At 37.1% G+C, this 27,994-nt stretch overlaps 1 protein-coding gene and 1 long non-coding RNA gene across 6 annotated transcripts; both read right to left on the reverse strand.

Moving 5' to 3' along the window:
* Positions 1–21,759: 21,759 nt before the first annotated feature.
* LOC118485431 lies at positions 21,760–22,915 on the reverse strand. 2 transcript variants are annotated; one of them, XR_004876058.1, is made up of 3 exons: positions 22,807–22,915; positions 22,400–22,562; positions 21,760–22,270 (listed from the first exon to the last, which is right to left on the reverse strand). It is a non-coding gene; the product is annotated as an uncharacterized LOC118485431 (long non-coding RNA). The 2 variants fall into 2 exon arrangements; XR_004876057.1 differs by having other exon boundaries at positions 21,760–22,275.
* A 607-nt stretch (positions 22,916–23,522) lies between these two features.
* Positions 23,523–27,428, reverse strand: LOC110897444 (phenylalanine--tRNA ligase alpha subunit, cytoplasmic-like). Of its 4 annotated transcripts, XR_004876056.1 has the most exons (8): positions 27,283–27,428; positions 27,076–27,168; positions 26,914–26,963; positions 26,681–26,718; positions 26,555–26,596; positions 25,084–26,469; positions 23,744–25,009; positions 23,523–23,598 (listed from the first exon to the last, which is right to left on the reverse strand). XR_004876056.1 is itself a non-coding variant. In XM_035981520.1 (6 exons), the coding sequence occupies exons 3-6, from the start codon at positions 26,704–26,706 to the stop codon at positions 26,225–26,227; spliced, it is 240 nt and encodes a 79-aa protein (XP_035837413.1). In that variant the 5' UTR covers positions 26,707–26,718; positions 26,914–26,963; positions 27,076–27,205; the 3' UTR covers positions 26,097–26,224. The 4 variants fall into 4 exon arrangements, 2 of the variants coding, with proteins under 2 accessions (XP_035837413.1, XP_021999885.1); XR_002568654.2 differs by lacking the exon at positions 27,283–27,428 and having other exon boundaries at positions 27,076–27,205; XM_035981520.1 differs by lacking the exons at positions 23,523–23,598; positions 23,744–25,009; positions 27,283–27,428 and having other exon boundaries at positions 26,097–26,319; positions 26,393–26,469; positions 27,076–27,205.
* Positions 27,429–27,994: the final 566 nt, after the last annotated feature.

Here is a 27,994-nt window from a genome sequence, read left to right on the forward strand (position 1 = left end):
TGCATCTATATGCACATGTGCATCACATGTCATTGTCATTATGCACTTGTGAATCAATATGTACATGTGCATCACATATTCTTATAATGATATTTAAAATCAATCCATATGTAAAGTTCAATGTTATGTGCTCAAATTCAATATGCACATATGCATCACTTTAAACAACAACATCAACAGAATCTAATTACACAAAATCATAAACACGTATATTAAACAAAACTGCTCATGTTCGCTATGTACATGTGCATCACATGAAACAATAACATTATCATATTCTAATTACACAAAATCACAATAACACCATCATATCCTAATTACACAAAATCACGTATCTTACACAAAACTGCCCAAGTTCACTATGCACGTGTGCATTACCTAAAACAACAACACCAACATATTCTAATTACACAAAATCATCTACACGTATCCTAAACAAATCTTCTCAAATTCACTATGCACTTGAATGATATTATTAACTTTAATTGCTCAAATTCACTATGACACACTCATTGAATAATCTATTCTTATAATCACATTTCCCTAATTATGAACGAATTAAAAATCCACAATGCTTATAATCACGTTGCCTTAATTACGAATGGATGAAGAATGTACGATCGATGATTAAGTTCATAATATATATTATACGACTAAGTTTGGACGAACTTTGGGAACTAACCTCGATTATATGACTATCTGCTGGTAAAATCTCGGATCTGAGATAAAATCTCAATCCAGATGCTTCAATATCCGAACTGATGACAGTGAAGTGATGATGTATTCGAGACGATGATGTAATCGATGAACTGTTGAGTATTGTTGAGAGATTCAGGGACATATTGTTGAGAATTGTTGAGAGATTCAGGTTGAACGTTGAGAAAATGTTGAGAGATCTGGATCTAATCAGAGCTTAGAGAGAGTGGACATGAAAGTTTGTATTACGTGTAATTTAATTTGTGCTTGAAGTCCAATATTTTAAAAGTTGTTTGGTATTTACAAAATTGCCCCTTGTTCACATTGGTTCTCGCGGTTCTCGTAATAAGAGTGGTTCTCGCATGAACCCTACCCTATATATATATATATATATATATATATATATATATATATATATATATATATATATATATATATATATATATATATATATATATATATGTATATAAGGAGAAGATCATGCGAGAACCACCTCTTATTGCGAGAACCGCGAGAACAAATGTGAACACAACAAAAAATGCCTAAAAATAGCTAAAAATCACACAATTTTTTTTAAAAATTATTTATATAAAAATCGCTACTTTTCGAAGCCAAAAAAAATTAAAAAAATTTTTTTTTTGCCACTAAAAGTAGCGATTTGAGCATAAAAAATATTAAAAAAAAATTAGATTTTTTTTTATTTTTTTAGATTTTTTTAGGTTTTTTGGGGTTTAGTTTTTAGCATTTTAGCTTGGGGGTCGGGAAGGGGGGTTTAGGTTTTTTTTTTTTTTTTTTTTTTTTGGGGTGGGGGGGGGGTAGGTTTTTTTTAGATTTTTTGGGGGTTTTAGTTTTTAGCATTTAACTTTGGGGGGGGGGTTTAGGTTTTTTTAGGTTTTTTAGCTATTTTAGGTTGTGTTCACATTGGTTCTCGCGGTTCTCACAATAAGGGTGGTTCTCGCATGAGCCCCTCCATATATATATATATATATATATATATATATATATATATATATATATATATATATATATATATATATATATATAGGTCCACTAAAATGAGAACCACCTCGAGTTGTAAGAACCGTGAGAACTACACCGTACGGGGCGAGATGGACCAAATTTTTTTTCACAAACGTAGATGCGTGTATTACAAACACATTTATAAAAAAAATTTCAAAAAAAAAGTTTTTGAGCACCACAAGTGTATGTTTACAGGTACCGTAAATTTTCCGGTAGGATTTACGGTACCCGTAAACACAAACTTGTGGTGCTCAAAACTACACACACGACATTTTTTTTTTAATTTTTTTTACAAATGTGTTTATAATACACGCATCTACGTTTATGAAAAAAAAATTTGGTCCACCTCACCCCGTACGGTGTAGTTCTCACGGTTCTTACAACTCGAGGTGGTTCTCATTTTAGCGGTCCCCTATATATATATATATATATATGGAGAGGATCATGAGAAAACTACATATAAATGAGAAAACTAGAAAACTAACTAAAAAAGCTAAAAAACATACCAATTTTTTTTTTATAATTTTTTATAAAAAAACGCTAGTTTTTATATATGAAAAAAAATAAAATTTTTTTTTGTTGTACTGCACATGTGGATTATATGTGCATTATATGTGTACTACACATGTGCACTATATCTGTAATAGTGCACATATGCAATACAACAAAAAACTTCTTTTTTTTTATTTTTTTTTTTGAAAATTTTTTTCCATGCATAAAAAGCTGCGATTTTTTTATAAAAATAAAAAAAAAATTTGGTATGTTTTTTAGGCTTTTTTTAGTTAGTTTTTTGGTTTTCTCATTTAAACTAGTTTTCTCATGATCCATCCCCTATATATATGTATACACACACACACACACACACACACACACACACACACACACATACTAGTCGTTTACCCGCGCGATGCGGCGGGAAACATCACTTAGGTTGGTGAGTTTAAGGCTATGTACGGGGCGGTTCGGTTTTGAGCCATAACCAAAACCAAATTAGCGAAACCAAAACCAAATTAGCGACGCAACGGAAAACACAACACTTGTTATTAATTGTAGGATCGTGTTTCGACCCGAACGAGTCTTTCAGAGGAGTTTTGATCAGATACAGGTGCGGAAAACAAGTATCTAACTTAGAAACAGCGAGCAAATCACTTTTAACACCTCTTTGTATTGATATCTGACAGATTACATCCAAAACTTACACCGGCAGCACCTCGGTATGGAATCGTAAAACTATTCCTCTGATTTCGCTTATGTGACCTATATATAGGGTAGATGGTTTCGCTCCAAGGAACATGTCCACATGAGCGAAACCCTATCATGACCTAAAAAGCGAAACCTTAGGTCCATAAGAGCGAAATCACTAACCTAATTACATACAACATCCAGTTTTCTCGTAAAACTTGCCCTGATCTAACAATCTAAGACTAAGACTTGAAACAAGATGAAGTCGACAGATGTAGTGCACCAACAGACTCCCCCTCAGATGTTGACGAATCGACTATCGAGTCACAACAATGCTGTGTCTTCATTTCCTTCGGTCTTGATCAGTCTCTAGGCTTTTCTCTCTCTATCTTTATCTCTTTCTCTTAAATCACCAACACACTTCTTCTCTCAGATGTTGACATCTTTAAATTCATCATCACCAACATGCACTCCCCCTCAAATGTTGACTCTACCTGCATAAAACTCTACCACAAACATAAGTTTTATGATAAACATTTAAGCATATATTGAAGATCTTATCACAATCTAATCAAACAATTAGATACTGATGAACCACTTGAAACTATATTATTTTTCTTGTCAAACCAACACACTCTCTCAAACCATCTGTTCATCATGTTTAGCACTTGTAATTTTGAAAATCAGTTTTTCAATATCAGTCGTCAAAAATCTTTTTGAATTTTTCGAAATTTATGCTAAAACACACCGAAAATCTATTTGGTTTTTCTAAAAGAAAATAACTAACACTGCTTATAGAATCAAGAAAATGCAGAAATGAAATATTTACAAACTATATTTTTGTGAGTTCGTGTAAGAGGATCATATCAGTTAATGAGACGTGTCACTAACACCGTTAAGCTTCATTTCATTTTAAGTTTTAAACAATTCATTTAGATTGTCAGTATACTGGTCCACTTAAATTTTCACACAAAGTTCAACTGATCCGAGATACGATGTTAATGTTTTAAGAACTTAAACTTATCTGTGTGTCCCACTACTTGAATATACTTCCGTATCCAGATCTCAATATTCAGTCTTACAGGTGAGTATACCACAGATGATATCTGTTCAGGGGTTATGTTGCGAGGGCCGTGAGAGCTCAGGTCGATACTTCCGTATACGCAGAGAGATGACGGCTTCGACTTTTGGTGTGTCCCCTTTAGAGGATCTTTTGATTTCAACAGCAGTGACTATCAATTTTATTGTTTCATCAGCATGCTGAGGGCGAAGCTATATTTCAAACTTTTTGCAGAAAGCATTATCCGGGGACTAGGTCAGTACTTCCATACAGCAGAAGTCCCGGGATAATACCCCAGATATCACTGAGCATAAAGACCTAGTATCTCAGAATAAGGGACCTTTTAAACAAGATTTCAGGGGTTACCTATATATCCAAACAGTTTTGTTAACCCACAGAATAAGCAAGTTTGAATTTAGGTTTATATCTCGTCACAATTTACTAAATGTGTAAAAACCTACTGACACATCCGCAGTAAGATTGTTTATCACATTTTAACCTTTTCATATGTTTAGCACGTTGTGACAGTCCACTGATGTACTATCATTTCCTCTTTTCACAACAAAACTCAATTTTTGATTTTATCATGTTTTTGGCTTTTTCAAATTTTCTAATGTTTTTGGATTTTCTGAAATTTTCTACTCCCCCTAAAATGCAAACACATTAAAGAAAATATGAAAACTAACTAAGCTCTTGACCTACTTGAAACATGAAATGTAAAACAAACTGTACAAAACTTGACAACCGATATCAAATCACATCAATTCACCATTCACTTGGCATAAACAATCAGAACTCCCCCTATCAACAAACTATTTTCCCATTTAGATTTCAAAACACTTAAGTTTGTTTTAATCAAAATGGTTTTTCCGGAAAATAAGTTTGATTGATTTTACCACTTGTAGGTTTATCAATAACAGATTTAGGGATGTGATTCATCATCTTGTCTTTCAACCACTTGTAGGAAAATACAAGTACAAATTAATGTCCTTGATTTACCATATGCACACATTATGCACAATCAAAACTTCTAACCACTTGTAAATAAACACAAACAAACCTTTTACCATTGCATTATTGACATTACCGTAGCCAATTTCTCAAGAAAGATGCTGATACCTGCTCCTCGCTTACCAACCTGGGAGCTCCGGCAAGTCAGGCTTTTCTATTTGAACAGATTCACCCAAGCCTGACGATCCTTGGGTGATTTTGAATTCTTGTTCAACAATGGTGGAAAATTTGCATCATCCATTGTTAAACACGAATTCACCCTTTTTACCTCAACACATGGCTCTTCTGGCTTTACCACACCAGATTCATTGCCTGAATGTGGCTTGTCTGACTTTGATGAGTCAGATTCATCGCCGAGAAGTGAAAATTTCACTTTCTTTGTTTTGTTAATCTTTTGATTAACAACTTTGTCTTTCTTCAAAATTCCTTTCTCTTCTGTCCTCAGATTTGTATCTGATGAATTCGTTTTGCAACATTTACCATTCTTTGAAAAGCAAGATGATTTATCAGAACTGCTGTTTGGTTTTCCTGATGTACGCGAGGACAAAATTTTCTCGAGATACTCTCTCGCCTTCTTCCTCTTTTTCCTCAGTCTGTCTTTCTGCCCCTGAGAAAACTTCACTTTCTTTTCTTCCACTTTCTGTGCTTTGGGCTTTTCTTCGACTCTGACTGATTTCTTTGCCCTTTTCTGAGATTCAACCCTCGATCTTCCCATTGATCTCATTGGGCAATCTCTGGCAATGTGACCTTTGATTTGGCAGTTATAGCATCTTCTCGTCTCAAACCACTGATTTTGGCAGTTAACAGCAATGTGTCCTTGAACACCACACGCGTAACACACCCTGTTATCATACCATTTGTAACATTTGTGCTTGAAATCATTATGAACAGTTCAATTATCAATAAAACAATGTTATTTGATCCCAATGTTTGTTTGGTTGTGTTTTACATTTTTCATGTTTTAACTTTCGTTCGATTTTAAACTCTACATCGCTTTCTGGAGAATTATACGCAAACTGGTGCGTAAACGTACTCAGTTTAATGCGAAAAATACTCCGGAACATCAACATATACTCAACATACCTTAAATAACCTTTACATAACTTAGAAATAAGTTTTGAAGGCTTTGGTATGGCAAAAACAAGTTAATTCGCTTACAGGGACTAAACTTGACAAACTGCGAAAGTATGCCAATTTGAACTGTAACAAACATTCCGGAACATGTCCATAAGTTAAACATACCATAAATATCCTTTACATAGCTTAGAAATAGGCTTTGAGGGGTTTGGTATGCTAAAACAAACTTTTGGATCATTTAGGGGCTAAAAGTGTCAAAAAGTGCACAAGTTTGCACTTTCGCGCATAACTTATGTTCTGAATACATCCGGACAACCAAAAATTTATGTAAGCATCCTAATATTATGCCTTAGTGTTTGGCATGAGAAAAATCCATTCGTCACGCATTTTGGATCGTTTTTCGCGCTTATGCGCATTCCGTCGTAATTATGCGAACATCGCGTTCGTACGACCAAACGAACCAACATCCGACATATTTTTGAGCATGTTTCATGTCCACAATGTTTAGGCATCATTTTAGGGCCTTAAAGTTGGATTTACGGGCCTTAGAAGTGTCGGAAATGGCTTAAATATGCAACAGGGACTAAAACTGTAATTTCTGAAAGTTTGTGCTGATCAGACAAGGCCAGGCGGCCCGCCTGGGTTTTGTGTGTATCCTGACGTGGGCCGCATCAGACGTACAGACCAGATTCAATGTTTTCTGATCCACTTGCAATGGCCTTTCGATCACCCAAAGGGCAACGACACGTGTCAAATTCCTATAGTGGGGGCAAAATAAGCTACCACAACTTTGCGACAAGTGTATGGCTTAGATCGTGGCACGTTATTCAAGAAACGATCCTAACAGTCTTGCTTTTCCTATAAATACCCCCCCCCCTTTGGTTAAAAACCCACAAAATCTGATCTAAAGCTCTAAGTTGAGGCCTTTGCTTCATACCTGAGCTCCTGGATCGAGATTAGCTTTCGGGGACCCTTCGTAAGTGTTCTTTCGTTCTTTTATTCGCTTTTCAAGTCCGAAAGTCAAAGTTTTCTTTGACTTTCTGCGTTGACCAGCCTATGGTCAACACGAAGTTCGTTGGAACTTCATAACGTGAGCGTGATCAGGATGGTTATAGTCCGTAATGACTATACCTACTGATTACCACGTTATCTAGGCTCAGTGACGAGTCGTAGTTTTGGCCAAAATGCGCATTCTTGCGTATCTTGTAACCAAACTACTCGTGGGTATTAAAACCGTTTGTTTTGATACCAAACCTGTTTTCTAAACTTAGTTAAGCATGTTCTAACATGCTTAGCTCGTCACTTTTAGTTTAGTGCTTATATAGGGTCGTAAGGTAAGCGATCTAAACAATCGCTTACACTTTCGAACCCGACCTATTTGGTCAATCATTAGGATCCGACCAAACACATTAGGTGACCATAGCTATAACCTTCTGAGGTTATACCATATGGTCACGATGTTAGGCGTTCCAAACGCGTTATTCGCGAACGACGCGTTAAGGTAACATAAGCTACCTAAACGGGTCGTGATGGGTCGTAAGCACTTAGGTTTGGTTTCATTTTAGTATGTAGGCTTTGTTAAACCATATTACACGAGTCTCCATACTCGTTTGGTTTACGAACCCGCGTACTATCCGATCATTCTGATTTTGGTCCGGTATATTAATATAGCTACCTATTAGGTGCCGTTTGATATCCGTGATCTCTAGCATTATTTGGTTGTTATACAAGAACTACAAAGCAATCTCGGGTGAGTACATTGAACCCCTCTTTTACTATTTTCCAAACTGTTTCGGGGTGAAACACATGTGCCTACTTGTTACTTTCATGCTTTCCTGTTTTCACATCATATACTTGCTATGTTCTTTAGTACACTGATTAGTACATGATTTACATTACATTATTCTGCTACATATGTTTACTTAGCATATTAAGCACATTGTTTTACATTACCTTTTCTGCTATGTATGTTGACTGAGCATGCTAGCACATTGATTAACATGACTTTTATGCTATGTATGCCCATTGTGTGCGTACTTAGTACATCATTTTACACTACATTTTATGCTATGTATGCCCATTGTGTGCGTACTTAGTACAATTATTCAATCACATGCCTACATTTTGGTATGACATTTGGTTTGTTTAAACTATACAATGTACATTCATTAACACCGATCATGCCGCCCGCTAGTAGGTAGTGGTACCATAGGAATTGACAACTCCCGTTCCGGACATCCTGGGTTGGTTTGGATGAAAGGAATGACCGAATTCGATACACATAACTTAGATAAACCTTTAATTTGTTTAAGGGTTTATCGCCACAGTGTCAAGGCTTGGATGTATGCATTTTCACAATACCGCATAAATGTTTGTATCAGTATAGCATGCATTTGTTTCCACAAAACATAACTTTGATTTAATCCATGTTTTACTTCAATACCTTGTTTTTGTGCAGTTTACATATGGTTTAGTTGATACATTTCACTTACCATACATGATATATTTTGGGTACACATTACATGATCTACATTAAACATAAACATTTTGACATTGATATACATATTTGGTGGTTTACATTGAACATAGACATTTCGATAGGGTTTACACAATAACACTTGACAATTGATTTATACATGAACAATTTACATGATGGTTGGTTTGGGTAAATGGTTTGAGTAACGTGGCGTATGTAATATGATACAAACATGGTGGATACGCCGCTGGTACTTCCTATATATAAATGTTTGTATAATATTACATATCGTAGCGTTATCAAAATCATTTCAGTTTAGACATATTACGTATTACACAAATAACATATTCTTCACAAGACATTATTTTTACCAACAACTTATCTTATTTAACTCATTTTACTTGGTTATTCGTTTAACCTTACATTTATCTATACATATCATTTGGTTTTATCGTTTTTCAAATGATTTACAAGACAAAACAATTTACAAGGTTCATGACTGACTGTTATTAAACGTTTTCTTTAAACTCAAGTCATGAATCCCATGTTCACAAAACCTATGTATCTCACAGGCATTTTTATGCTGACGTACCTACTTTCACATGTGTTTTCAGGAGCTGTCAGGATGATGAATGTGATACTAGGGCGGACATGTGCCTTAGAGACATAAAACGAAGATAGACTAGTTTAATTATGTTATAAACACTTTATTTCCTGTTTTGAAACGATGTAACACTCGTGTTTAATAAATAAAATATAACTTTGTATGTCATAGTTGTGAAACAATTAATTCTGTCCCAACACTTCTCGGCGTTTCCGCCACGGTTGCATGTTATATGCGGCCGGGGTGTGACAGAAGAGTTGGTATCAGAGCCAATGGTTATAGGGAATTAGGTTATTAGTAATGCTTTGACCTAGACTATAACTTTCTAGGACCCTAACACAAGTTATCTTGTGTTTAGATTTTAAAACATGTACTTCACCTATCCTTAGGTGATGACCACAACGAGAATTTCGATTCCGAATCCGCTTCGAAAATTAATCATCTATTCTAGGATGATTGATTACTAGGTTTTGAACCCTCTGTTATATGGTTTTGAACCCCTTTGGATTTTCAAAAATCTCGTCAAGGTTTTCGGGTTTTAATAGTGTGAACACGTGCGAACTGGAAGAGTGAATGCCTGTACCCTGAGTTTTCTGTCTAAGGCTAGAGTGTTCGTACAAATCCACATAATCGGACCAGTCACTCTTACCTGGGAACTCTTGGGGTGAGTGTTCACTTATAGGTGAACATGTCTTCGCGATACATTATTTTTGACCCATTTACTTTGACCAGACATTTCGTGTCGCTTGTTTGCTTTGCGATGCGTAACCACCATCTTTGCTTTTGTTGATTTTGCTTCATCTCATTCTCTTCATCTAATCATCTCACTCGTTTCCTTTCATGTTTTCCTCTTTTAGAATGCCTCCTCGACGCGAAAACCAGATAGCTACTGCTGAGCTGGCAGAAATTATTGCACAGCAGATGGCTGCTCAATTCCTAAATCTCTTTGCTCAATGGAACCAAGCCAACAACAACAACAATGCTCCATGCAATTTCAAAAATTTTAACTCGGCTAAACCACTCAAGTTTAGTGGTTCTGAGGGAGCAACTAGGCTTCTTCAATGGTTCGAGAGCGTTGAGAATACTTTTCGCCACGTTCAGTGTCCGGATAATCGCAAGGTCGAGTTTTCTTCGAGCGTGTTTCAGAAGAGGGCTCTTACATGGTGGAATGGGGTAATGAGAGATCGTGGTGCAGAAGTTGCTCTAGCACAAACATGGGCTGAACTCAGAGCCCTTATGATGAGGGAGTTTTGTCCTCGTCATGAGCAACGAGCGTTAGAGAAAAAGTTTGATGATTTGAAACAAGATAGTGGCGAGCACAGGGCATATACTGATAGGTTTGAGGAGTTGAGTCTGCTTTGCCCGACTATGGTTGCCCCACTCAACAAGGCTATCGAAAGGTACATCGACGGCCTGCCTGACTCGGTACAAGACATCCTTACTGGTAGTAACCCTACCACACTCTGTCAGGCGATCGAGTTATCAGCGACATTGACCGAGTCGCAGATTCGGAAGAATAAATTACACAGGAAGGGTGACAAGGGCAAGAAACAGTCGTTTGACAAGGAAGATAGCAAGAAAGGTCAAAACAAAAATGGAAAGGATTCTGGTTCATCGAAAAGAGCAAAGAAGTGTAAGGCTTCCCAAAACTATGCTGTCACTGCCCAAGCCAACCGGGCAGCTCCCAACCAACCCGCACAGCCTCCAGCCAAGAAGCCTTATCTTGGCAATGCACCTTTGTGCAACAGGTGTAACAGCCATCACCCACCACAGGTTCAGTGTCGTCAATGCACCAACTGTGGAATAAATGGTCATCTTGCTGCCACCTGCCGCATTCCTGCTAACCAGAACCAAGCTCAGCCTCTTGCTCAGCAACAGGGTCAAGCTGCATGACTACACTACCCACCAGGTGCTTGTTATAACTATGGGGATCTGACCCATTACAGAAATCGGTGCCCAAGGCTAGCCAACCAGAACCAGAATGCAAATCAGAATCAGGCTCAGGCTTGAGGTCGAGTCTTCAACATGAACGCACAAGAGGCACAAGCAGATGATAATGTGGTGAACGGTATGTTCTTTATTAATAATCAGCCAGCATCTGTTCTTTTTTATTCGGGTGCCGATAAGAGTTTTATGTCGTTATCTTTTGAACCATTGCTTCGCGTGTCTAGAACGAAACCAGGTAAACCATTGACAGTAGAAGTGGCGAGCGGTGAACCCGTTGTTCTTGATTCTGTTCTCCGCAACTACTAGTTGAACCTTAACAACCATCTTTTTCCTATTGACCTCACGCCTATGCAACTTGGAAGCTTCGATGTTATTGTGGGTATGGATTGGTTAGCCAAGTATCGCGCAGAGATAGTCTGTTTTGAGAAGATCATACGCATGCCGCTTTCGTCAGGTGAGATCCTACAGGTTCGTGGTGAGAAACCTACTGGTGGTCTCAAACTCATGTCTTGTTTTAAAGCTCGGAAGTATCTGCGGAAGAACTATGTGGCCTTTTTGGCACATGTTGTAGCAGATAAGGGCAAAGGTAAGTCTATTCAAGATATTCCTGTCGTTCGGGATTATTCAGAGGTTTTCCCTGAAGAGTTACCTGGTCTACCCCCAGCACGCCAAGTCGAGTTCCGTATTGATCTCGTACCTGGTGCAAATCCCATTGCCAGAGCTCCATATCGTCTTGCACCGTCTGAGATGCAAGAGTTGTCTAAGCAGCTACAGGAACTCTCTGACAAAGGTTTTATCCGTCCTAGCTTTTCACCTTGGGGTGCTCCCGTTCTCTTTGTCAAGAAGAAGGATGGATCTTTTAGGATGTGTATCGATTATCGTGAGCTTAACAAGCTTACCATCAAGAATCGATATCCCCTACCTCGCATTGATGATCTCTTTGATCAATTGCAAGGCGCTTCTTATTTTTCAAATATTGATCTGCGATCTGGATATCATCAACTCCGTGTGCATGAAGAAGATATTCCCAAGACAGCGTTCCGTACTCGTTATGGGCATTATGAGTTCACAGTCATGCCATTCGGTTTGACTAATGCTCCTGCTGTTTTCATGGACTTGATGAATAGGGTCTGCAAACCTTATTTGGATAAGTTCATCATCGTTTTCATTGATGACATCTTAATTTATTCTAAGACGCGAGCTGATCATGAGCAACATCTTCGTCTTACTTTGGAACTCCTAAAGAAAGAGCAACTTTTCGCCAAATTCTCCAAGTGTGAATTCTGGCTTAAAGAAGTTCAATTCTTAGGACATATTGTCAACGAACAAGGTATTCATGTAGATCCCTCCAAGATCAGTGCGATTAGGGATTGGGATACGCCTACTACTCCTACTGAAGTTCGTTCTTTTCTTGGTCTTGCGGGTTATTACCGCCGCTTCATAGAAAATTTCTCGAAGATTGCAGTTCCTCTAACTGCTCTAACTCAGAAGAACAAACCCTTTGATTGGGGATTCAAGCAAGAGGAAGCGTTTTTGACTTTGAAACAAAAACTTTGCGACAGGCCTGTCCTAACCTTGCCTGAGGGCAATGATGATTTCATCGTTTATTGCGATGCATCTAAATTGGGTCTTGGCTGCGTCCTAATGCAAAGGAACAAAGTCATAGCATACGCATCGAGACAGTTGAAGATACATGAGAAGAACTACACCACTCATGATCTTGAGTTGGGTGCAGTTGTCTTCGCTCTTAAGATTTGGAGACACTATTTGTACGGTACAAAATGTGTGGTTTTCACAGACCAAAAAAGTCTTCAACATATCTTCAATCAGAAGGAACTCAACATGAGGCAAAGACGTTGGGTGGAGCTTCTAAACGACTATGACTACGAAATTCGGTACCATCCTGGTAAGGCAAATGTCGTAGCCGATGCTTTGAGTCGCAAGGAACGTACTAAGCTTCATTGTGTTCGTGTCCAATCTATTATTCAAGCTCAATCCGATATCCAAGCCCGTATTTCTCAGGCTCAACAATCTTGTGTTTCACAAGGTTTGATGGATAAGGAATTTCCTTATCACATAACTCCTGCTCTAGAACTGAAGGACAATGGATCATATTACTTCATGGACCGTTTGTGGGTCCCAAGCCAAGATAATCTTCGTACCCTGCTTATGGATGAAGCCCATAAGTCTCATTATTCTATTCATCCTGGCTCAGATAAGATGTATAAGGATCTTCGTATTCAGTATTGGTGGCCTGGTATGAAGAAAGAGATTGCCTTATATGTATCAAAATGCCTTACTTGTCTTAAGGTGAAGGCGGAACATCAGCGTCCTTCCGGTTTATTGGAGCAACCAGAAATCCCAGTTTGGAAATGGGAAAACATTACTATGGATCTCATTACTAAACTTCCACGCACAAAGAAAGGTCACGATGCCATCTGGGTAGTTGTTGATCGTCTTACTAAATCAGCGCATTTCCTGCCAATCCGTGAGGATTTTTCAGCTGACAAACTTGCTTAAATCTACGTGGATGAAATTGTAGCTCGACATGGTGTTCCTTTGAACATCATTTCTGACAGAGATGCTCGTTTCACTTCTCATTTTTGGAGAACCATGCAATCTGCTATGGGGTCCCAACTTAATCTGAGCACAGCTTATCATCCGCAAACGGATGGTCAATCTGAAAGAACAATCCAGACTCTGGAGGATATGCTTAGAGCTTGTGTGATCGATTTTGGTGGTAGTTGGGATTCACATCTTCCGTTGATTGAATTCTCCTACAACAACAGTTATCACTCTAGCATCAACATGGCTCCTTTCGAGGCTCTCTATGGTCGAAAATGTCGTTCACCAGTCTGCTGGAATGAGATCGGCGAGGCTCAACTTACTGGACCTGCCCTCATTTTAGAAACAACAGATAAGGTTAAGAAAGTTCGTGATAACCTTCAGACAGCTAGAAGCCGTCAAAAGAGTTACGCGGACCTAAAACGCAAGCCCTTGGATTTTCAAGTCGGTGATCATGTATTACTTAAGGTCTCACCTTGGAAAGGTGTGATCAGATTTGGAAAGAAAGGAAAACTTGCACCTAGATACGTTGGACCATTCAAGATCGTCGAAAGAATCGGTAAGGTAGCCTACAGACTTGAGTTACCTCCTGAACTTGGAAATGTTCATCCAACCTTTCACGTGTCCAATCTCAAGAGGTGTTTGGCTGATGAGAACCTCCACATACTGCTTGACGAAATTCGTGTTGATAAAACACTGAAATTTGTTGAGAAACCGGTGGAAATCATGGAACGTGAAGTCAAGTGGCTTAAACGCAAGCGCATTCCTTTGGTCAAGGTTCGCTGGGAATCTAAATGTGGACCCGAGTTTACTTGGGAACGTGAAGATCAAATGAAGGCAAAATATCCGCATCTTTTTCCACGAGTTTCCTCTAAATAAATTTCGGGACGAAATTTCCACAAGTAGGGGAGACTGCAACATTTGTGCTCGAAATCATTATGAACAGTTCAATTATCAATAAAACAATGTTATTTGATCCCAATTTTTGTTTGGTTGTGTTTTACATTTTTCATGTTTTGACTTTCGTTCGATTTTAAACTCTACATCGCTTTCTGGAGAATTATACGCAAACTGGTGCGTAAACGTACTCAGTTTAATGCGACAAATACTCCAGAACATCAACATATACTCAACATACCTTAAATAACCTTTACATAACTTAGAAATAAGTTTTGAAGGCTTTGGTATGGCAAAAACAAGTTAATTCGCTTACAGGGACTAAACTTGACAAACTGCGAAAGTATGCCAATTTGAACTGTAACAAACATTCTGGAACATGTCCATACGTTAAACATACCATAAATATCCTTTACATAGCTTAGAAATAGGCTTTGAGGGGTTTGGTATGCTAAAACAAACTTTTGGATCATTCAGGGGCTAAAAGTGTCAAAAAGTGCACAAGTTTGCACTTTCGTGCATAACTTACGTTCTGAATACATCCGGACATCCAAAAATTTATGTAAGCATCCTAATATTATGCCTTAGTGTTTGGCATGAGAAAAATCCATTCGTCACGCATTTTGGATCGTTTTTCGTGCTTATGCGCATTCCGTCGTAATTATGCGAACATCGCGTTCGTACGACCAAACGAACCAACATCCGACATATTTTTGAGCATGTTTCATGTCCACAATGTTTAGGCATCATTTTAGGGCCTTAAAGTTGGCTTTACGGGCCTTAGAAGTGTTGGAAATGGCTTAAATATGCAACAGGGACTAAAATTGTAATTTCTAAAAGTTTGTGCTGATCAGACAAGGCCAGGCGGCCCGCCTGGGTTTTGTGTGTATCCTGACGCGGGCCGCGTCAGACATACAGACCAGATTCAATGTTTTCTGATCCACTTGCAATGGCCTTTCGATCACCCAAAGGGCAACGACACGTGTCAAATTCCTATGGTGGGGGCAAAATAAGCTACCATAACTTTGCGACAAGTGTACGGCTTAGATCGTGGCACGTTATTCAAGAAACGATCCTAACGGTCTTGCTTTTCCTATAAATACCCCCCTTTGGTTAAAAACCCACAAAATCTGATCTAAAGCTCTAAGTTGAGGCCTTTGCTTCATACCTGAGCTCCTGGATCGAGATTAGCTTTCGGGGACCCTTCGTAAGTGTTCTTTCGTTCTTTTATTCGCTTTTCAAGTCCGAAAGTTAAAGTTTTCTTTGACTTTCTGCGTTGACCAGCTTATGGTCAACACGAAGTTCGTTGGAACTTCATAACGTGAGCGTGATCAGGATGGTTATAGTCCGTAATGACTATACCTACTGATTACCACGTTATCTAGGCTCAGTGACGAGTCGTAGTTTCGGCCAAAATGCGCATTCTTGTGTATCTTGTAACCAAATTACTCGTGGGTATCAAAACCGTTTGTTTTGATACCAAACCTGTTTTCTAAACTTAGTTAAGCATGTTCTAACATGCTTAGCTCGTCACTTTTAGTTTAGTGCTTATATAGGGTCGTAAGGTAAGCGATCTAAACAATCGCTTACACTTTCGAACCCGACCCATTTGGTCGATCATTAGGATCCGACCAAACACATTAGGTGACCATAGCTATAACCTTCCGAGGTTATACCTTATGGTCACGATGTTAGGCGTTCCAAACGCGTTCTTCGCGAACGACGCGTTAAGGTAACATAAGCTACCTAAACGGGTCGTGATGGGTCGTAAGCACTTAGGTTAGGTTTCATTTTAGTATGTAGGCTTTGTTAAAACATATTACACGAGTCTCCATACTCGTTTGGTTTAGGAACCCGCATACTATCCGATCCTTCCGATTTTGGTCCGGTATATTAATATAGCTACCTATTAGGTGCCGTTTGATATCCGTGATCTCTAGCATTATTTGGTTGTTATACAAGAACTACAAAGCAATCTCAGGTGAGTACATTGAACCCCTCTTTTACTATTTTCCAAACTGTTTCGGGGTGAAACACATGTGCCTACTTGTTACTTTCATGCTTTCCTGTTTTCACATCATATACTTGCTATGTTCTTTAGTACACTGATTAGTACATGATTTACATTACATTTATTCTGCTACATATGTTTACTTAGCATATTAAGCACATTGTTTTACATTACCTTTTCTGCTATGTATGTTGACTGAGCATGCTAGCACATTGATTTACATGACTTTTATGCTATGTATGCCCATTGTGTGCGTACTTAGTACATCATTTTACACTACATTTTATGCTATGTATGCCCTTGTGTGCGTACTTAGTACAATTATTCAATCACATGCCTACATTTTGGTATGACATTTGGTTTGTTTAAACTATACAATGTACATTCATTAACACCGATCATGCCGCCCGTTAGTAGGTAGTGGTACCATAGGAATTGACAACTCTCGTTTCGGACATCCTGGGTTGGTTTGGATGAAAGGAATGACCGAATTCGATACACATAACTTAGATAAACCTTTAATTTGTTTAAGGGTTTATCGCCACAGTCTCAAGGCTTGGATGTATGCATTTTCACAATACCGCATAAATGTTTGTATCAGTATAGCATGCATTTGTTCCATAAAACATAACTTTGATTTAAACCATGTTTTACTTCAATACCTTGTTTTTGTGCATTTTACATATGGTTTAGTTGATACATTTCACTTACCATCCATGATATATTTTGGGTACACATTACATGATCTACATTAAACATAAACATTTTGACATTGATATACATATTTGGTGGTTTACATTGAACATAGACATTTCGATAGGGTTTACACAATAACACTTGACAATTGATTTATACATGAACAATTTACATGATGGTTGGTTTGGGTAAAAGGTTTTAGTAACGTGGCGTATGTAATATGATACAAACATGGTGGATACGCCGGTGGTACTTCCTATATATAAATGTTTGTATAATATTACATATCGTAGCGTTATCAAAATCATTTCAGTTTAGACATATTACGTATTAAACAAATAACATATTCTTCACAAGACATTATTTTTACCAACAACTTATCTTATTCAACTCATTTTACCTGGTTATTCGTTTAACCTTACATTTCTCTATACATATCATCTGGTTTTTTCGTTTTTCAAGTGATTTACAAGACAAAACAATTTACAAGGTTCATGACTGACTGTTATTAAACGTTTTCTTTAAACTCAAGTCATGAATCCAATTTTCACAAAATCTATGTATCTCACAGGCATTTTTATGCTAACGTACCTAGTTTCACATGTGTTTTCAGGAGCTGTCGCTTAGGATGATGAATGTGATACTAGGGCGGACCTGTGCCTTAGAGACATAAAACGAAGATAGACTAGTTTAATTATGTTATAAACACTTTATTTCCTATTTTGAAACGATGTAACACTCGTGTTTAATAAATAAAATATAACTTTGTATGCCATAGTTGTGAAACAATTAATTCTGTCCCAACACTCCCCGGCGATTCCGCCGCGGTTGCATGTTATACGCGGCCGGGGTGTGACACCATTCACCACTTTCATATCACACACTCAGATCATAGCATGGATTTGCCTTGTGGTACTCATGTCTCCTCTTGTATCCTTGATTTGGCATTTGAGCACTGTGGTCAAACCTGCACCACTCATTACCAAGTTTTTGTGAGTTTTTGTTCTTAGATTTTTGTGATTTTGCATAATGATTGGATGACTGAACTGATGAGCTTTTATTGTTGTTTTGAAAATTTTTCGAATTTTTATCTTTTTGTTTCTGTTCCACTTTCTTCTTCAAAGGTTTTTGCTTAGAGCATTCTCCCTTTTTAGTCGATTGTAGAACAGTTTTCTGAAATTTATCTTTTAATTTCAAAAACAATTTTTGTTTTTCAATTTTTTTCATTTTCATCATCAGATTTCTCATCGCAATCTTCAATTTTGACTTTGTCAAAATTTGTGACATCGTCACTTATTGGAATAGCATTGATCGGTTTTGGACACACATATGGTGCAGAAGTCACAAAACCTTTCAACTTATTTTCTAACTCAGCAATTTTATTCCGATCACTTTCAGCTTCTTTTTCAAGCTGAATGATTTTAGCAAGATGAGAATTTATTGCAATTTGTTTTTCAAGATTATTTTTACCAAAAATATCTTTCTCATCTTCTAAAATCTTTATTTGACTTTGAAAATCTTTTTCAATTTTTACTTTTTCATTTTCTAAATTTTTTATTTGAATTTTCAAATCATTTTCTGAATTTTTAAAATTTTTGTTTTCTAATGTCAAACTCTCTAAATCCCTCAAGAGTTTGGCATTTTCAGATTTCAGATTTTCACAATTTAAGCACTTCTCGATCATCTTTACAGCTTCAGCCTTCTTCTCAACCTTAATAGCTGAAATTTTGTCAACTTGTTTCTCTACCACTTGAACATTTTCTTCAGATTTGAATTTTTCTTCATCAGTTGCTGCTTTACTCTTCTCTCTTGAATCAGACCTCAATTTTCTAATCTTTTGGAACTCAAGTTCTTGAGCTTGAATCTTCTCGACAAACGTGCTCAAATTGAATCCAAAATATCCCAAGCTATTTTTCCAAGCCGACAAATATGTACCCCACACATCATTTGGTAAAGCATTTGCCAACTTATTAACCCACGTCTCATCCATTTTGTTAATGTTCAAATTTCTCATCTCTATATGCAGCTTGCAATACCTCTCGATCAATTCGTTTGTAGACTCTCCCTTGATACCTGTAAAATTATCAAATTTGTTCATTGCAATATAAATCTCAGAACCCATGCTTTGGTAATGAAAAGATTCACAACAACAGATTTTCAAACAATACAAAATTTTCACACAATCAAATGACTATCAAAGATTAGGCGACAACGGATCGAGTGGGGATTCGCTCGTGCGAGTATCCGATGCTTGACAAATCACCTGAAACACGGACAAATGAAACTGATTAGGATTGGTTGGCAACTCGTTTGGATTTTCACTTGATTTGTTGCACTTTAAACTTGAACAAACTAAAATCCTTCTAATCAAATTGTGACCTGATTGGTGAGTCAACGGGGTCAAACTTTGTAATGAAATGTAATGAATGGGTTTGTAATTCAATCGACCCACCACTTCGATGATTGTCAATACACGACAAAAATAATATGTTGGCTAGTTAGCTATTTACTTTTATCACCTCAAAAATGAACTTGACTTTCAAACCAATATCACATGTAATTGTCAAATGTTACCACCCATTTAATTTGTTTATTCTCACATGTAATGTATGGAAAAATGGAATCAGTGGCCGACAACTTCAAATGGTAAACAAATATGATTGGGCCAATGATATAAGATGGATTGACAACTCTATTATTATTAAATGTGATTGGGCCGCCAAAATGACCAACAACTTCAATTTGCCAACACAAACTATTTGATGATTTCCAAGACGAATGATATTGATCGTAAATGTCAGCTGATTGGGCCAAACTCTTGTAGTGGGCTACTGACAATTTACATTTAACTTGTTAACATGGCCGACAACATTTATATTTGATTTATTCTCATTGGGCCTTATCTTTCACTAAGCCGACAATATTAAATGCACTTCAATTGTTATTTGGCTGCTGATGGGGCCGCTAATATACACAATTTCAAATCACACAATATGTCCGACAATTTCAAATTACACAACACTTTGATTGGGCCGATGCAGTATCACAAAATGATTCAGCAGTTCACGTGTTTACTCTGTTCAATGACCGACAACTATTATTTCATCACACAAATTCACATGCAAGACTATTGCCTACTAAAATCTCATTGGACCTTCTGAAATAGTGGACTTATGACTTTGATTTTTATTAGCCGACAAGCAGTTATAAAGACCAGATACACTAACAATTGATTGGACTGATAATGTGTGTTCACGCAAAACGATGACAGTTAAAGCGAAATCAACTTTTGTTCACAAGAGCGAAATCAGATAATGACTAATGAGCGAAATCAAAATGTCAATATGAACGAAACCACAAGAGCGAAATAAGTAGATCATTTGGAGCGAAACCTCAAACCGTATGAGCGAAATCTCGTTGATAACGTGAAATCGAAACAAAAAACTGAAATTTCTCCTAAACGGCTAGGAGTTTGGATCTGAAACTTGGTAGGGTTATAGATCAGGTGTTTTCGCACAACATATCAAAAAATCAGCTGATTCGGACCGTAAAATCCCGTTCAATTTGACGAAAAACAGTGAAAACTGTGATAAAAGTGAAAAAATGAAGAATTAGATTAAATTCAGATCTGAAGACCTGAAAACGCTGAAATCTGGTACGAATCAATGTGTTTGATCAGTGCAATCAAGCTCCTGCTCTGATACCAATTGTAGGATCGTGTTTCGACTCGAACGAGTCTTTCAGAGGAGTTTTGATCAGATACAGGTGCGGAAAACAAGTATCTGACTTAGAAACAACTAGCAAATCACTTTTAACACCTCTTTGTATTGATATCTGACAGATTACATCCAAAACTTACACCGACAGCACCTCGGTATGGAATCGTAAAACTATTCCTCTGATTTCGCTTATGTGACCTATATATAGGGTAGATGGTTTCGCTCCAAGGAACATGTCCACATGAGCGAAACCCTATCATGACCTAAAAAGCGAAACCCTAGGTCCATAAGAGCGAAATCACTAACCTAATTACATACAACATCCAGTTTTCTCGTAAAATGTGCCCTGATCTAACAATCTAAGACTAAGACTCGATACAAGACGAAGTCGACAGATGTAGTGCACCAACAGTAATTCTAAGGGTGTGCATGAGAAGGTTCAGTTCAGTTCAGTTAGAATCGAATCGAAAATCAAAAACTCGTATTCGATTCTAATTCGATTACCAGGCTCGAATACGAATCAACTCGAATTCGAACATTTTTAATCGAATTCTGAACAACCTACAAGCAAGCAAGCAATTTCGTTTATAATCATGAGTTTGATGGTAAATTTTTTATTTATGTTTTTTGTTTGGAATTTATGTAAGAGAAAATTTAAAGCAAGATTCGGACAGGAGGAATATAGTCATTTTATTTGAACCAGCCAAAAGTGCAAGTAAATAGTTAAGGTATTGGCGAATTCCTTACATAGAGTTAAACGTAATGATATCTACAATATTGGGTTTCAATAATTTAAGCTAACTCATAACATTTACTTTCATTTACGCCGCTTCACAACATGCTGATTGGGATAAAAATTACTTTATTACTCATTAGAGGCAACTACAAAGAATCATGAATAAAATTTATAAAATGACAGAAATCATCTTGATCTCCCATTTGGTGGTGTGATGAGGATACGATGCACCTGCATATGACAAAGCCATTGTAAACTCGTGTTTACTTGTTTACTGGCGAGAGCTGGCGGGCCGCAATCAGAAGCGGATGGTTAGATATGATGATACACGATTTGTGGCGCGAACCTAACGAATGAAAATCAGCCTTTGTGTGCTCCATTTGTTTTGTTGGCGGGTTAAAAAAAGCATAGTTCGGTATAGCCATGTGAGTATGGCAACAATGCCTCGCCATAGTCGAGTCTAGAGCTCATGCTTCTTCTAAAACGGCTTTGGACCGACTGGACCTCAGCCCAGAATATGATGTACACGGGCCTATGATCCGAAAAACTTGATTCGCCACGCACGTATGATAACTGATCTTGAAAAATACCATTATTACTCGTATCAGTAACGCGGTATTCTTGAAAAAATCTCATTCATTCAAGCGTATATATTAAGTAGAGAACTGTAAGAACCATATATTTTGTAAGCAGATCTTATACCACGCAGGAGTTCGTTTTTTCTCCTTATGGTGCAAACTGTCTCCTGTATATCTCTCTGAATTTGGTGAGGTACTTACACGTTGGCGGAAAGTATATCTTCCCTTCATTCCATCCTTGGAATACACGGCCCCTTCTTTGCTTGATTCGCAGCTGTGACCTGAAACTAAAGTTATTCCGATATTTTTTTATAAATAATTTGTGTTATAAAAACAAAATAGTATCAATGTAAGTAATTTTTTTTGAATAAAACGAGTTAGGAGGTTGTATGCTTTAAAAAATAAACTTTAGACCAAACTTTCAACCTGTTTGACCCGTTCACATTTCATTAAGACTTTTTTATACTTGTTTGAGATAAAACACTAACTTAAATCAACACATTAATAAGTACACGGGTTGAAATTTTGTACCTGATCTTTCTCCAACAATGCTCTCCAGTTCTGCATTTCAACAAGCGCCTTTGCAGATCGATACGAGAGAGCAATTCGGTAAGTCATTGTACTTCCCCTCCAACACTCCCTGTCATATTAAACACGTGTCAACTGGGCCCAATTCACAACATCAAACATTTTTTAGGAAACTTATACATACCCTTAAAAACTTGCAAAATTATAAATATTTTATATACCCTTGCAAAGTAGGGTAAGTATCATAAATACTCAATTTATTAAAAACAATTTAATAAATGACAATTTTACGCTTATTTTTCTAAAACTTTGAAATCCCGTAAAAAGACCTTTAACTTCAAATATTATATTTACTCATTTCTAGCTTAACTTATTTAGCTTAAATATAATATATGGAGTATACTATTGATTAAGGGTGGAAATAAAAAAAAATAAAAGAATGGGTAAAAATAAACTTAAGCTAAAAATGTGTTATATAAAAATATGAAGTTAAAAGATGAGCATATATGAAGTTAAAAAACTAAAGACAAATTGATCATTTATTAGATTGTTTTTAATAAACTGGTTATATTTGATATTTTATCTACTTTGTAAAGGCATATATGTTATTTTTAGTTTTGGTCGGATATATACGAAATTTTTCAAGTTTGTAAGAGTATATAGGAAATTAATCCAATATTTTTAACCGGTTTTTTTAGATAAGGACGTGAAAAAACTGTCCTGGAAACTGCCACGAGCACGGGCACCTGGGGGTTCGTTCATTTGACCGTACACAAGAGCACACTTGCTCTCGCTCTACAAACATAAAAGAAAAAACATCAGTTTACAGTAAAATTTAAAATTTGTAGAAGTGATAAGCTATTGAACTCCGGTATACAAACCGGCTTATCACCTAGCTTAATGACACCACTCTCTATCATTTCCCAGTACAGATCATTACCTTCTCGGGTACGTTCTCCAACACCCCAGCAAAGACAGAGAACCCACCTGTGAAAAAGTGAAAAAGAAGAAGGGTTCATAATGAATGAGGTTGGAAAAGTGTTAGTTTAGGTTAATTTGAGTAGCAAGCGCAAATTAGTTCCTTAATTATATGCGGTCGGAATGCATATCTCCTCTCTGGCCTGTTTATTGTTATCTGGCCTATCCCAGAAATTACCCGATTTTGACTTGTTACCCAACTCGTCCATATTTCCAACTTTAGTTCTGAGCTACTTCTTACTTTGAGGTATATATCAACGGCACGATAAATCCCATCATCCATTGGTCTTGCATAAACAGGAACAGTAGCAGCCAAAGACTGAAACTCTTTATGTTTGGATCTTGGTTTAAAAAAGCGAGCTTAAGGCGTGCTTAAGGCGTGAGGCGCCCGAGGCGCCCATAAAAACGCTTTTTTCACATAAAGCGTTAAAGTACATGAGGCGCTATGAAGCGGGCTTAAAGCGCTAGAATTTCGAGGCGTTAGGCGGCTGAGGCGCCATTCTGGGCTGGTTTTATAATGTTTGTTGTATAATTAAAAAGCCCACCAACATGGGCCTAATTTAAAGAATATATACCCAAGAAAAAAGCCCACCTGCGACCTGCTTTTAAAAACAGATTCTATTAAGTCTAAACCCTAAAAAAATCACGCTGGCTGCTGCTTCTTCTTCTTCACGCTGCTGCTGCTGCCTGCTTCTTCTTCATTGCTGCCTGCTTCTTCTTCGCTGCTGCTGCTGTCAACTTGATTTCTGTTTAGAAATCATATTGGTCTCAGGATCAAACAACACTACTGCTGCCTCGGAAAAGTCCTTCTCATCGGAAAAGACTATTTTTATGTTTATGTTTTAAGTGTGTTTCGACTTTAATTTATGTTGTAACCATGTTTTTTATGTGTTAAGTGTGCTTTTTAATCATGTTTTTGTGTTTATTATTGATTAACAAGTAGAGTAGGTCATATTGATATATACAATATTTTTTTTATTTTTTTTATTTTGAGCGCTTCGTATACGTGAAGCTCTCGCCTCGCGCTTAAAGCTTTTGGAACCAAAACGCTTCGGAGCGCTTCACGCTTTTTTAAACCAAGGTTTGGATCAGACTGCAAATATAGCACATTATGGAGCCAAAATCAAGAACTGATAGTTAATGTTTTTTTAACCGGCCATTCATCCTAGCATTTGTATTATAAGCCAATACAACATATAGGGTTACTCTTAATGAGGCCAAGATCCACCTGCAAAAAAGCGAAAACAGAATCACACCACCGGTTTTTCATTATTTGGAACAGATTAATGCAATTGTGCATACCTTGTGACCGAAGAGATCTCGGATGTTATCAATGCCACCCCCTTAATCTTGACCCGTTACTTTCTCTTTTTTCTTGCTAACTTTCTTGAACCACCCATGAACCTTCTTCACTTGAAATCGCTGAACCACACAGGTTCCTTTAACCACACCACACGTCTCCACACAATTTTTTTTTTCCCGGCTGATCAAGAAAATCACGCAGATTTCATTCTTTGCACTCACCAATTCGTTTCGAGCTTTATACCAGTGGCTAGCTTGTCTCACACAGATCACTCCGGTCTTGTACATGTACAAATACAAATCACCTTCTTTTCCTTTAATCGGCTTCACAAGATCGAACTTCACATAGCTCTCGGCTGTCTTCACCATCAAAACAAACAAAAACTCTTGCGTTCATGCATCATTCAGTTTTAACGTACAAGTAAGATTTGATGGAGCTTGTGTTGCTGATGTTCTGTCTACCTTAAGCTACTGTCACCATCAAGGCGGCTCACACAGAACCCTTCTGTAATCACATTGATCATCTTCTTCCTCATCTTCTCCCGGCTCACTAAGAACTCGTTTCAAGTCTCGATTTCGTCTCCGCACGGCGCACTTAGAACCATGTTCGGTTCACACAGAACCTCCGCTCCTAATTTCGATTAAAATAATCGATCTTGCCTTCTTCCTCTACAGCTCACTCAGAACTTTCTCCTTTCTTTTCTTTGATCTCTATTAATTTTGATGCGTCTATTTCTCTTGATTTTTTCTTCCGCAGTTTAAAGGGACTGCTCCCTTCTTCTCTAAAAATCGACTCTCAAACCTGCCCTCTTTCTTAACCTCACCAATCCCACGGTACGAGCCTATAGCTCTGATACCAAATGTTGGGTTTAAGCTTCAATTACACTCAAAGAAACTCACGAACAAGATAATTATTTCTGCTTGAAAACACACACTTTATTCATTCTGAAAGTTTAATATATATATATATATATATATATATATATATATATATATATATAGAGAGAGAGAGAGAGAGAGAGATTCATGCAAACGTAAATAAAGGAAAATACTAACCGACTATGACCACTTCTCCATTATTTGACTCAACTAACAAACACTAACCCACGTTCTAATTAAACCAATAAAAACATGTGACTAATTAACTAAAATTATGCAACCCATTTGACCCAAGAAGCTCCATTTCCGACCCGTATCCATGACCCGAACCCGAAACGTCAAGATTAATCCTACATTCTGCATATACCATTGCCACGTCACCCATTAGAGTAAATTATAAACCTGACACAAATATAAACTTTGAGCATGCCTTTTAAGAAATATGCATCGTGTGAATCACGGGCAGGGTGCTGTTGCGGTTGGAAAAGTGCATCAAAATTCCAGAAGCTGTATTTATAAAAATTGTGTTTTTTAACAAAGATCACAAGGTTATGAACAATCAAGTTGTATAAAGAAAGAATACAATAGCTACCTGCTGCTTTCAACATAATTATTTGTAGGCATCTCCTCAAATCTACAATAAAACAAATAGGTTTTACATAATATAAACTATTATTCATTAAAATGATATCATATGAAATGTTATAGTTGACATTACCCCATCTGAAGAAAAATCATCTGCATTTGTCGCCTCACCTGAAATAACTTAGATATTTAAATATATGCATCTTTTTTAATGACAACATGTCTCAACCATAGAACCTCCATTCGTTTGCAATTATACAAAACAATAACAGCAAGATAAGATATTTGAAACATCTAATCAGATAGTGATGAATTGCACTCTTGCTTTAAGTAAAGGATAGAGGTAACCCCCTTCAATTGGAAAACCTTTAGCGTGAAAATTACACTCTTTAAACTGCAAGTCCTTCCACTCGCCACTTGAAAAACAAAATAGAAAATGCAAGTATCATAAGTATTCGAGCATCTTGTTTTTCCTTCAATAATATGAGCATCCATCACTTAATTAATTAAAATAAGACATTATAATACCTTTGCAGATTTTCTCTTGTTAAATCGGTGGCAGGCTTCCTTCTTTTTAAGGCATAATTAAGACCTTTCTTAACAGAGTAGCCTTTCCATACCCTGTAAAAAGTGTACAAACATAAAAACCACATGAAGAAGATAAAAAATAATAAAAATACCCTAACTAAAATCAGAAAATGTACTTGTAGCAGATGTATTACTTCTCTACCATACCATCACATGGAATCGCCTCATTAGTCCTCAACAACCTTAAAACCCAAATAACATGAATCTGCCATTGCTAGATTGCTAGATCTGTGCCCCAAACCACAAAATCACCCGTCACCGGAAATACGAACTCAAAATAAAAGAACCTTGGGGTGTTTGGGTTAGCTTATTTTGGAGCAACTTATAACTTATTGACTTATAAAAGTTAATAAGTTGTTTTTTGAGTGTTTGGGTTAGCTTATTTTGGTGGCTTTTGTGTGTTGAGAAGTCATTTTTGTGAAGTCAGAATTTCTGACTTCTCACTTATAACTTATATAAGTTAATAAGTCAGTTTTGAGAAGGAATGCCAAACACCCACCTTACCTTGATTGTCTGAAGAACATACGTGCATAAATAGATCAGTAGTCGAAACCCTAGTTTAGTCGGCCTCCTTTAATGGGGTATGGTCTGAACCCTAGATAGAGGAGAAACATGTAGGAGCAGAAATTGTGGTGATTTAGGCTTGAATCGACATCAACAAATGGAACGATGTTCTTCTTCATTGATTTAAGGGTGAATAAAGAAGGGGATTTCTATTCCCACACCTCATTATCTATTTGCACACCCTATGTTTGTCACACCCCAACCGATGGCGGAAACATCGGGATGAGACGAACAAATTGCTCAAAACAACATAACACTAATTGTGACAATATAATTTAAATTCAATTTCATAAAT

Source organism: Helianthus annuus, chromosome 13 (genome assembly GCF_002127325.2).
Source record: "Helianthus annuus cultivar XRQ/B chromosome 13, HanXRQr2.0-SUNRISE, whole genome shotgun sequence".
Classification (NCBI taxonomy): Eukaryota; Viridiplantae; Streptophyta; class Magnoliopsida; order Asterales; family Asteraceae; genus Helianthus; species Helianthus annuus.